The 12,656-nt window shown below is 28.6% G+C and overlaps 1 protein-coding gene across 1 annotated transcript; it reads right to left on the bottom strand.

Annotated features, from left to right (window-relative positions):
* Positions 1 to 8,468: 8,468 nt before the first annotated feature.
* On the bottom strand, positions 8,469 to 9,083 carry LOC140178758 (uncharacterized). The gene has a single exon (XM_072215999.1). It carries the CDS (start codon positions 9,081 to 9,083, stop codon positions 8,469 to 8,471), a length of 615 nt encoding a protein of 204 aa, XP_072072100.1.
* Between the last annotated feature and the right edge of the window lie 3,573 nt (positions 9,084 to 12,656).

The following is a 12,656-nucleotide window of genomic DNA, read 5'->3' as shown; positions in this document are numbered from 1 at the left end:
TTCATGGAAGTGTGTTCGTGGATGTGTCTAATAATTAATATATTTTAAATACATATATAAAGAGACACATCCAGAAAATATATTTATAAAGACATTTCTATTAAACACAGCTATAAAAAAGACATTTTTATTAGACACATCCACGAACACACTTCCATGAAACACAATTATAAATAAGAGTTGACAGAAATTGACAGATATGCTGTTGGTAATGTAGCGGAACCGAATCTCATATTGTATATGTAGCAATTCATTAATCAACGGTAGATTCTTAAATAAAATTCAGATTCACAACAGATTAATCTTTAGACCGTCAAACTAAAAAATATTGTAGACAAAAAAAAAAGATATTGGTAATTCCATGACTAAATAGACAAGTATTGGAAGTTGAACCAAAAAAAAAAAAAACGGAATTATCATCTGATGGTATTGGTATCTTTCTTTTTTTTTTTTTTTTGGTCAAAAACATGGATTCATTATTGAAATTCATTTTGTTCGAGAATAAAAAAAGTTTAAAAGGGACATGGCACTTTTAATATCAATTTGTTATATTTATAAACAAATGTTATTGCCTTGACCAAAATAAATAAATAAACAAATGTTATTGCCCAACGGCTCAACTGCCATCTTGTTATTTGTCATAAAAATAATTAGTGGATGAAGCTGAAAATTTATTATATTGGACCAAAAATGAGAAAATACAGGGAATATAATAGATACTTGTTTGGCAGCGAGACAGAGCAGCTTCTTTTTCTTCTCTCGTTTTCATGAGGTCGGGTCCCTGCCAATCGGCCATCTTTGTGAATAACACTGCTTTCACCCACCATCCCACATAACAAGTAACAACACTTAAACAACCATTTCAAAAATAATTAGTGGATCAAAGGACCACCTTTCCACCCACTCTTATCTATTTATTTAATATCTAGCTGAATATAATTATATTAAGTGCACACTAAAATTAATCGCAAAGTTTAATTACTGATATAAAATACATATTAGAATATAAAATATATATAAAAATAAATTAAATTACACATATATTTATATATAAATGATTGATTTTATTGTATAAATGATATTTAATTTTTATCTATCTAATATGCTAAAACCACCAAATTTATTAAATGACATAATACTTTTCTTTATTTTTTTTAAAATGAAAGGTCACCTAAATTGTAAAAATAATCAAATGAGTAATTACAATTCATTATTATAATTTTTTTCTATTCTTATTAAAACTTTATAATTTTATAGCTATTAAATCTTTTGTATAGTCAAATTAAAATTCTATCGTTTAAACTCATATATTTCTTATATATATGTCAACAAAATTAATCAATCCATTCCTTATACATATAATTTTTAAGATAAAGTATTTTTTTTAACTCCTAACATTTAAATTAAATTCTAATATGGTCTCTAGTATTTAAAATATTTTATTTCATCTTTTTGTCAAAATTAATATCTTTTAAATAATATTATTTTTTTTCTTCTCGTACTACCTCTTTTTCTCTTCTATTATTATTATTATTATTATTATTATTATTATTATTATTATGACATGAAAAAATATTAAAAGGCCAATAGAATTTATTATTTTTTGTCAGTAATTAACTATTAATATTTAAAAATATAGATTAAAAGTTATTAAATTATTAAATGAAAGAAATTGAACTAATAATTAAAAATAATAACAAAAAAGGTAAAAACTGAGGTGAAGTCGACTTCACGTGAAGTTGATACCTGAGAGCCGTTAGATGAAAATTTAGTCAAATCAATCAAATTATTTAACAGCTTTTAGATATCAACTTCACATGAAGTCGACTGCACCTGAGTTTTCACCAACAAAAAATAATAAATTCTACTAGTAACCCACTAATACGTGACATTCACAACAAACCAAAAGATATGCATTCATCTTGAAAAATACAAGAAAAGATATTGATTTTAAAATATGCACTTATAAACTGTAAATCAAAATACTAATAACAAAATAATCAACAAAATTATCAAAAAGATATAAAATCCGTCATGTCAAAATGTTTGATGCAAAAATGTATACTATGCATTTTAAAATTTATATAATAAAAATAAATTGATAATGATAAAGTGATTATAATTATAGTTTTATTTTTTATTTTCTCTATTTTTAGAACATAGATTATTCTATCTTCTAAGACAAGAAAAAATAATATGTAATCATCACCGATAAATTTATAATTTTATTATTTAAAATAATTAGAATTTTACCTTTTGATTTTTCAATGTTATTATTTAAGAAGAACCTAATGGTTGAAATACCTCAATCAGTGTCACTTTCAATAATCTATCCGTTATGTTATACAATATAGAAAGAAGGTTTAAGGATCCAATTGCAACTTGCCACAATTATTATTTCTATAAAACATTAAATACATTCACTTCCCTAAGAACCCTTGGAAATAAAGTATACCTTTCTTTTTACAAAAGGAGAAGAGTACCTTTCTCAAACTTGTAAAGTGATACTCAACCATTTTTAGGACCCAAAAAACCTTTCATGAACTAAAGGGCATATACCCTACGTTCATCAATTCAGGTGGTACACACTACACACAACATGGCCAAAAAGTTGTTCTTATTTAATTCATAGCATTTATCCCATTTTGTACATTGTTGTGAAGATATAGACCAAGTCTTTTTCAATGGAAACATCTTTTTTTTTTTCTCTATACATAATTAATATTCGTGTTAAAATAGTACTAGTTTCCTGCATTAACAAAGAGGTTTCCATTGTGCCCCACTATATTGCTTAAATGAGTTACTCAAATTATATAGATAAAGGGAACCTTTAAATCTTTAATAACATTATCGTCTTCTCTAAAAAATTTTGGTAGTCCCCATAAACCTTTTCCGATCCTTTCCTTTTCTCCAATTAAAACTTTTAACCTACTATATAGGTTTCATAAAATAAGATTATTATATATTTAATTAGGATAATAATAAAGATCTCATTCCGATCAAATTGGAATTAAGCTGATCTTGGATTGTGTCCCAAATTAGGAACAAATTCGATAACCAAGTTAGCTAGGTCATTTGTGATTTAATGAAGATTACGTGCGTGTAATTAATAGTGTTAATGCCATGTGTCATCCCATTTATTATTAATTGTGTGACATGTAATATTCATTGAGATCAAACCAATATTTTATACAATAATATTTAAAAAATCAGTTCAATCAATTTAAAATTATTTTATTTAGTATTTATTAATTATCGTTAAAATAATTGTATAATTTTAAATATAATAAATATATAATTACAAATATTATATATAAAATAATAAATATTATATTATATAAGATAATTTTAAATATTATCCTTTGACATTATCGTATTTTATAAACAATGTTAGAAATAACTAAAAATTCATAGTTATTATAAGATTTTAAGATTAAATTAGCTGGTCTGAAACGAATATTAGATATACTCTCTTTTGAAGTTAGATTTTAATGCTATGAGTGGTTTTTTTTTTTAAATGAAACGAGGTTAACGAACGTCCAATAAAGAAAAGGAATTACACTATCATCCCCCCCACATCATCACTATTCAAAACCTTAAATCTCATTAGGAATATGAAAATAAAGAATATGAAGTCCTAATATAAGAGGATATTCTTTGTTGGCAAGATCTTTATCCGTTTTGATTTCTATATAGATATTTATTACTCGTACAACCAATTACGATCAAGCAAATCCTTTAATTTGACTTGAGTCTTAAACACGATTTCTTATATATCATTTCATTATGAAAAATATATAGAACCAAAAGTGATCAACTAAAAAATAAATAATTTAATTAATTTATAATTATATTTAATTAATTTTATTTGTTTTTAATTTATAATATTTAATATTAATTGCTTCTCATCCCAAACTAAAATTTTGAATGATATGTTGGAGAAATAAGGACGGGAATTATGGAACTTTCAACAATCCCAATTTTTATTAGTATATAAAAAATATATAAAATATATAAAAGAACATTCATTTAGTATGAAAAAGAAACATTTTAATATTTAATAGAAAAAATATCCTAATGTCTAATATAAGCATTATCTATATAAAAGTTTTGGATTCACCTAGAAGTATTTAGCTGGTTTTTGACTGGTACCCTATTGGTTCCTAGCATTGTTGTTTTATTGAAACAAATTTCATTCATAATGGTTTTGACTGTTGTACCAAATCTGATTTTATCTTCATAACCTTCAAAACGTTATTTATATTCTATACAAGGACAATGTGATCCATATTGGAGCAGCATTTTATATATATACTATGATATTTCAGCACCCTAGATCAAAGTATACTTTTACAATAGTAACCTTTATGAAATCTTACAATCATATATCAACTTTTATCAAGTAGTGTTGAATTATTCTTGATGACAATGTCGAAAGAAATAGTGCAATATTACAATAGTTGTTATTGTCTCCAATTTTGAATCGAACTTCTTTAAAATTATCTAAAATAAATTATCAACTTAAACACTAGTGATCCTTCTCAAATGGAGTCCCAAAAGGAAAATAAAAATGAACATTATATAGTATTTTCTCAATGTGTATATATATAGTGATCACAATTATTAATATTTGACAACTCATGAAGGGTTGTAGACTCTTTTTCTCCACCTAAAAAGTTGTTTGGTCGCTAACCAAAATCAGCTCAAACAACTTGAAATAGTGAAACATGACAAAACATATTGCCGTTAGGTATATGAATATAATAATTAACCCGGGAAATATGTCTTTTCTTCTTTGTATAAAAGGTGAACTAATAACTAAGATTTACAAAAATGAAGTACAAATTGTTAATGTTGCAAGTGTGAAGAGTGTTGAAGTTAGTCTCACATAAAAAAAAAAGTAAGGAAGAGTGAATAGTTTATAAGATGAGAGACCCATTAACTTTTTACTTTAAGGTTTTGAGTTGGATGTGGTGTCTTTTCATCTTATATTTTATGTTTTTTCACTTAATTCTTTGGAGACTCGAATCCGCAACCTCTTAATTGATTATGGGAAGTCTATACCATTTGAGCTATTACTATTAGCAAAATATAAGCTCAAATAATTAAATTAATGATATTTTGAATGACACTAAGTTAATTTGAGTAAGAGTAATATTCAATTGGTTGAATAATCTATTATTTACATTCTTTGGCGTTTTTACTGGATTTTTGGATAAAATTCAACACAAATGAGTCTGTTATTGACTTGAGATCGGTGGCTTATAATCGCATCCTCCGAAATCACCATGACAGTTTCATCGCAGTCTTTAGTGCAACTCTGGATAATTGTTTAATTACTTTAGCAAAATTTTAGGGTATTTTCTGAGTTTTTTTTTATCGTTTATTCAATGATGATATAACAGCATCCAAGTAAAAATAAACTCAAATAGTTTTGAAGTTTTGTCAGAACTATTTTTATGACTCTCATATAGTTTTTTTCTCTTGTAGCAGCAAATCAGACTTTGCTAGTTAAGAAGTGAAATGTGACAATTAATTAATGTATTCTGAATGGTATGTTTAAAAAGTTAGAAACTTTTAATGATATAGAAATGAATTCAATTTTAATGTTTGGAACGAATTAATAAAATTATAAAATGTCAAATGAATTATAGTTTTATAACTTTATTTTTTATTAATTTAATATCATATTTAAATAATAAGAGAAAAAAATAAATCGATTTTTGGCTTTTTAGTTTGCAGACATTTAAATTCTTAAAGATTTAAAAATATATAAGTTCCTAACTTCTTTAAAATTTGAACATATTGATCTCTGGGTTTAATTTGTCTCATTTTAAAACTCTCTCATATGTGCATCCATATGGGAATCACGTTTGATTTTTTCGTTGGGTCTAACAGACCCAAGTTTTGAAAATGTCGAGAATTTAAATGTTCACGGATCAAAGGTCAAGAACTTTTTTGTCTTTTTCTCAAATAATAAATATATTTATTTATTAAATTATATAAAATAATTAAAAAATTATATTTTTTAATTAAAATTTTTTTCAATTAAAATTTTTTCACTTCTTTTAAAAAAATAAAAATTAGATTAATCTAAAAATATTAAATTTAAAAAATATTTATTAATTAAAAAATTAAATGGTTTTTTATAGTTGATTCTATCGACAAACTAATAACAAAAAACAAACATCAACTATCAAGAAACAACTTGTTGAGTAGTTTAATGACATAGTAAGTAAAAAAAATTAGTTATTAACCGTAAATTATAATAACTAATTCATGTTATTAAAATAGAACGAAATTATGCTACTTTTTACTAGTAGTATCATGATTGACACAACTTCACTTGAAATGTTTTTTTTTTTTTGGTGACTGTTCACTTGAAATGTTTAGATGTATTGACAAACGCTTAGTGTCATTAATGTTCAGACGTATTGGTAAATGCTTAGTGTATGTATGTCATTAATCTAAATTAAACACATAAAATTTATACGTGTGGATTTTTTTTAGATCTATATAATAGAACTTAAAAAAAAGTATATATTATATTAAGTGAGTTTTAAAAAAAAAAAAAGAGAAAGGAACGAAGGTGGTAAAAGAAGAGAGAATGTGTGTTAAAGGGTGAGAGACTTTGAAAGAAAGTGAGTGAGAGAAAAGTTAAAAAAAAATAATTAAATTATAAAGGCATTATTAGATTATAAAGACATTTTAAATTTTAAATGAAATCCCAATAGAATACAATTTCAAATCAGACTTATTTAGTTTGAAACTAATTTTGAGAAAAAAAATAATAAAATTGAATTGAATTTCATATAAACTAATTTAAATATTTTTGTTTTAAACACTAAAATTAAATTCTAAAGAGTTTTCAATCACCCTGAAAAATTTTGTGTGAATAACTTAACTAAATTTAAATACAACTAAATTATTTACTTAGTTGTTTATGATTCACTTTCTAATATGATTTGGCTTCAATTTTCTAAAAATATTAGAAGAGTATCTTTCCCTAAAATAGTTTTGTGTAGTTTTGTTTTTTGAGTTAAAGTCAATTGATTATTAAAAAAAATATAAGCTCGAATGAATAATAGGAGTAGAGCGCAGTTAATCTCCACCGTTATTCATTTAGTAATTAAAAGGCTGTTTGCGGATATATTAAGAAAATAAGAAGTATTTTATGTTTATAAAATAATGTTAAGTCGAAAATAATGTGGTGAGGGAAAGGAACTTTTATGGTGAAATACCAATTGATCTCTTAAAAGTTATTATTATTATTATTTTTTTTTTGGTGACTTCTTAAAAGTTATTATTAAAAAGTTATACTTTCCTCTGTATTTATAGTTTATAATTTATAAATACTTTTTATTTCGTCAACTGAGAATATATTTTAGAAGTAATTATAGTTATCGTTTGTCTTAAATTTGGTTTGGTAAAATTTTTTGAAGAGGTGTTTGTACTTTTTAAAAGTTCAAATTCCTCATTTTATGTTTGGTAAATAAAAAAGATCATGTACTTGTACTTGCAGTTTTTAAAAGATCGGGATACTTTTGAAAGCACCTAAAATAGAGTTTTTTAAAGTTGACTTGTATTTTTTAAAATTTAAAAATCTAATATAACTTCGTATATTAACTAATTTTCAAATTTAATACTTGCATTTGTGTCTATTATAGTATTTTTAAATTTTAAAAGCTATTTTACCAAACGTAATTGTTGTTGCTTGTGTTTATTAAAAGCTATTCTTAATTTGATTCACCAAACATAAATACTACAACTTTTAAAAAATTATCTTTTAAAAGTTAGCTTTTATAAGCTACTTTTAAAAAATTAAAACTTTATCAAACTAAATCTTAATTTCCACGAATTTATATTTATTATTAACTCCATCAAATCTAGTAAATACAATTATTAGAAAGAGAAAAAAAAAGGCTAATATAGTAGAGCCAATTAATAGTATACAGTACTATTCTACATATATATTTTAATTTTCTTTTCTTTTTCTTTTGGTGACTAATATATTTGTAATTCAATGATGAATAAATATAATAAAAAATTAACTTGTAATTAATTAATATTAGTCAACTGTTTTACTTTAAAATTATTTTTTAATCTGTATTGTTAAAAAAATATTTAGGGTTTAGAACTAGAAGTTATAGGATTCAAAATAATAGGCTAACCAAAATACAATTCACATAAAAACAAAATCAGCAAGTAAAATATATAACGATGTAGAAAATTATCAAATAATTAATAAAATAGTGAAAAATATAAATATAGTATATCAGTAATAGCAAAAATCCTGACTCAAAAAAAATACTCTAACAATCTTCCATATGAAAATGCTTATCATCTTCTATTGTACTACTCTTTTTTTATACATAGCATTTTTTCTATTGTTGTAACTAACTCTCTACTTCAGTATAATATAATAATTTCCGTGACGCACTTCCACATCTTACTTCATAATCTTTCATCTACACAAGTGATTTTCTTGTTTTCTTTCTTGTTGGATCTGTAATTGGTGTATTTGGTCCATTATGAATTGCCGAATCTGCAATTGGTGTATTCAGCCCATCATAAATTGAGTTGTTCGTATCAATCACTCTTTCTATTACAATGACCTTGTCCTCAAAGTCTTCCGCAGGATACATTCTCACCAATTCAGTCCAACTCACCCATGTTACTTCCTCTCTTAGTGCTCCTTGCCATTCCACCAACACTTGAACATCTTGAGACCCATCATCAAGCTGCAAGGTTCTAGTATCAATAATGGCTATCGGCACTGGTTCAAAGGGCAGCGAAAGAGGAAGCTCGTTGATGCCCCCTGCCACAATAGACTCACTCTTAAACTCCTTCAATAGTGAAACATAAAAAACAGGATGAATTGCACTTCCAACTGGCAACTCCAGCTTGTAGGCGACGGTTCTCACTCTTTGGAGCACCTTAAATGGTCCAAAATATTTCTTACCAAGCTTCAAATGTCCTCGCGTCACTACCGACCCCTGCCGATATGTTTGGAGCTTTAAAAGAACTAAATCACCAATATTGAATGATTTTTCACGCCTATGAGAGTCAGCTTGGCGTTTCATGCGTTTTTGGGCTTGCTAGAGGTGAAATTGGAGTTCCATGTCAAGAATCTTCCTGACTCGCAATAGATCATCCACATCTTGGACAAAAGAAGAGCAACTAGTATAGTCGGGTATAGTTCTGACAGAAAACCCATACAAGGCCTCATGTGGTGACATTTCAATGGTAGAGTGAAAATAATTATTGTAACAGAACTCTGTCCAATTGAGGTAGGCAGATAGTGCGGAATTTATAACCACCGGCAAGTGCACCGGATCGTACCAAGTAATACCTCAGGTGAGTGAGGGTCGATCCCATGAGGATTGATGGATTAAGCAACAATGGTTGAGTGATTTACTTAGTCAAACAAACAGAAAATGGTGTTTGAGAGTTCAATAACATTAAACAGTAAATTCAGAGAATTAGAAAGCAAGCAGTAAATGGATTGTGAAATATATATGAGAAAACAGTTAAGGTTTCGGAGTTGTTTATCTTTTGGATTTCTATTTCTTACCAACTATTTTAATCATGTAAGATTCAATTCATGGCAAACTATATGTGACTAAACCCTAATTTCTTAGACCTTTTTAGTCTCCTCTATCCTTTTTCAACTGCCAATTACTTGGTCACTTGATTCCGATTAGAGGATTAGGTTCAAAACTAGTTTATGTGCCACAGAAATCCTAATTATTCAAATATAAGAGGATTATATGTTACGTATCCCGTTAAGTCTAGATAATCAGTGATTTAGGAGAATTTGTTTTCAAACTGTTGTTCAGGTAAAGAGCTTTTCCAAGGTTTGCAAGAACTCAATTAGAATAAGGGTCATACTTCCGTTCCATCCAGATTCATAAGATGATGAACGAAAATAATTCTTGAAACTGAAATCAGTACATGAATTGAAATAGAAAAGTAATAGTATCAATCCATACAATAAACAGAGCTCCTAACCTTAACAGTGGAGGTTTAGTTGCTCATGATTCAGCGAGAAAATAAGGATTCTGAAAAACTGTAAAGTGCAGAATGAGATCCGAGAGAAGAGAAGCCCCCGAAGGGCTGATTCTTTTCCCTTTTATATCTAATCCTAATTAATGTAAAATATATTTTATAAAACTAAATAATATATTTTCCTATTTATAAATAAAATAAAAGTTTAATCAAAATATAAAACAAAATCTTCGAATACTTCTTTTTGCGTGGGGACCATGGCAAATACTAGTATTGGTGCCTAACTTCACATTTGTGAAGTTAGACTTTGCCATGGCCAAATGGAATTGCTGCTGGCTCCTTCATGTGGTGCCTAACATGAGAAATTTCAAGTTAGGCGCCACCTTGACTGAATTCACGTGCAAGCTTTGATGTTCTAGCGCCTAACTTGAGAAACTTCAAGTTAGGCGCCACCTTGACCATACCAAATAGGAGGAAAGTATATACTACTTTATATCGTTGGAAAGCTCTGAAAGTTAGCTTTCCAATGTCACTGAAATCACATCAATTAGACCTCTGTAGCTCAAGTTATTCCTATTGGAGTACAAGGAGGCCAAAGTTGACAGCATCATTCACTTTCTTCTCTTTTTCTACAGAAACTCCATCAAATCCATCCGAATGCTACTTGAAATAAATAGAATTACACACAACTCAAAGTAGCATCCATAGTGGCTAAAAGATATTTAAATCTTGATTAAACTTAACAATTCAAATGCAAATTCACTAGAAAAGATAAAAAAGATGCTCACGCATCACAACACCAAACTTGAATTGTTACTTGTCCTCAAGCAACCAAAACTAATATAGGCTTAGGATGTGAATTTACATGAAAAGTGAGTGTTCAATTAAGCTTCTGTCTCTTCTTAAAGTGGGGTTTATACACTACAATCCTGAATAGTTATGGCATCTCACTATCCTTTGAATCAGAGGAATGTCACTGTCATTTGGAATTGGAATCCGGATAATATTATAAATTCTCTGGCTTTCATACTTTGGTTTAATCCTTGAACACAGCAAAATTTCTTTCATTCTCTTTTCTTTGGTGCTTTGCACCTTGAGCCTAGCTGTGACTTTAAATACTTTGTCTCAAGCTTTACTTGACACAAAAACACCACAAGCACTTGACTGGGAAACTATCTTTTGGTTCTGATTTTTCTTTCAGTTACTCCCAGACTGTAACACCCTAATATTCAAATCCTTATGCTCGAGTCATAAGTCAATGATATTACGGTGGTACGACTCTCAGGTGGATTTTTCATATATAAATATAGGTAATTTTCGAAAGGAGTATTAATCGAGAAGTCTGAAAAGAGTAGAAATAAAATCGCGAAGACGTATCACTCACGTTTCGACAACGAAAAGTTAAACTGCTAAGCCAAACGCGATATACGGACAAGGCATAAAGGAGATTAAGAGATAGATAACAAATAGATATATATAGCATAAGTAAATAGCCACTAGTCGCGACCCGCGAAGTTTAGGTCGGCTAGAGTACAGTATGAAAGTAGATGACAACAGTATATCCTAATCTCTCCCAAAGGAAACATAAGAGCCTCTATAGGCAAGTTCCAAAAGAGTTCAATACATAATATAATCTTTTCAAAACAAAGGTGGAGAGATTCTAAGCAAAACACAAAGTAGAGAAAATAAATATCTTCGCCGTCTCTCAGACGAACCACAGCTCACTTCTGAGTACCTGGACCTGTATCTGAAAAACAAGAGATATATACGGAATGAGAACCCCGGACCCATGGGTTCCCAGTACGGTAAAAGTGCCAAATAAATACAATGCACTGCAATAAAAACTCACTGAGCATCCTAAACTTCTTCAAATATCCAGCCTAAATTCTCACTAATCCATGAATAGGCAACTGTCGTAAGGGGATACTAAATCTAGTTCCTGTTACACATGTTTCCAAACTCGCTGACTCTTCCACGAGTCAGACTCAGAATCATAAGGAAAACTATCACCAGTTGTTCTGCCTCAGCAATTCTATATCAATACATCATACCCTCGCCTGGAGCTAGTGAAACCACATCACTGCGTCTACCCAGGGAGTTCCAATTATCTCATTCGATAATCATCATCATCATACAATCGCATCATCAATTCATCCCATCAAGAACAGTCCTCACACCCACCGACACCAGCATGAGGGGCCTCTGAGTTGTATAAACACAAGCAATACAGGCAAGTAATACACAAATATGGTACAAGTAGAACAAGTAGCATATAGTCAGGTAACATGGCATATATGATGTAGAAATCCAAAACAAATGGCAAACCCAAACAATTCAAACATATGCAAATGATGAATGCCTGCCCTATGGCTGATGATATCATCTGTCGGTTATCAAGCCAACCCGACGTGTCCGGTAGCTAACCCGGGCACAGTCTCTCTATTGCGCATTAATATCATTAGAGGGAATATGTGCCCTGTCACCATTAGAGGGTATCTGCGCCCTGTCGCCATTAGAGGGTATCTGCGCCCTGTCGCCATTAGAGGGTATCGGTGCCCTGTCACCCTTACAACCAGAGAGAAAACACAAGCATACTTACATTCAACATTTTCCATCATTATTCATTTATCATATTCGTTCATTTATCA

Source organism: Arachis hypogaea, chromosome 14, assembly GCF_003086295.3.
Source record: "Arachis hypogaea cultivar Tifrunner chromosome 14, arahy.Tifrunner.gnm2.J5K5, whole genome shotgun sequence".
In the NCBI taxonomy this organism is placed as follows: Eukaryota; Viridiplantae; Streptophyta; class Magnoliopsida; order Fabales; family Fabaceae; genus Arachis; species Arachis hypogaea.
The sequence above is the reverse complement of the archived record's forward strand: the minus strand, read 5'-3'. Positions and strand labels throughout refer to the sequence as shown.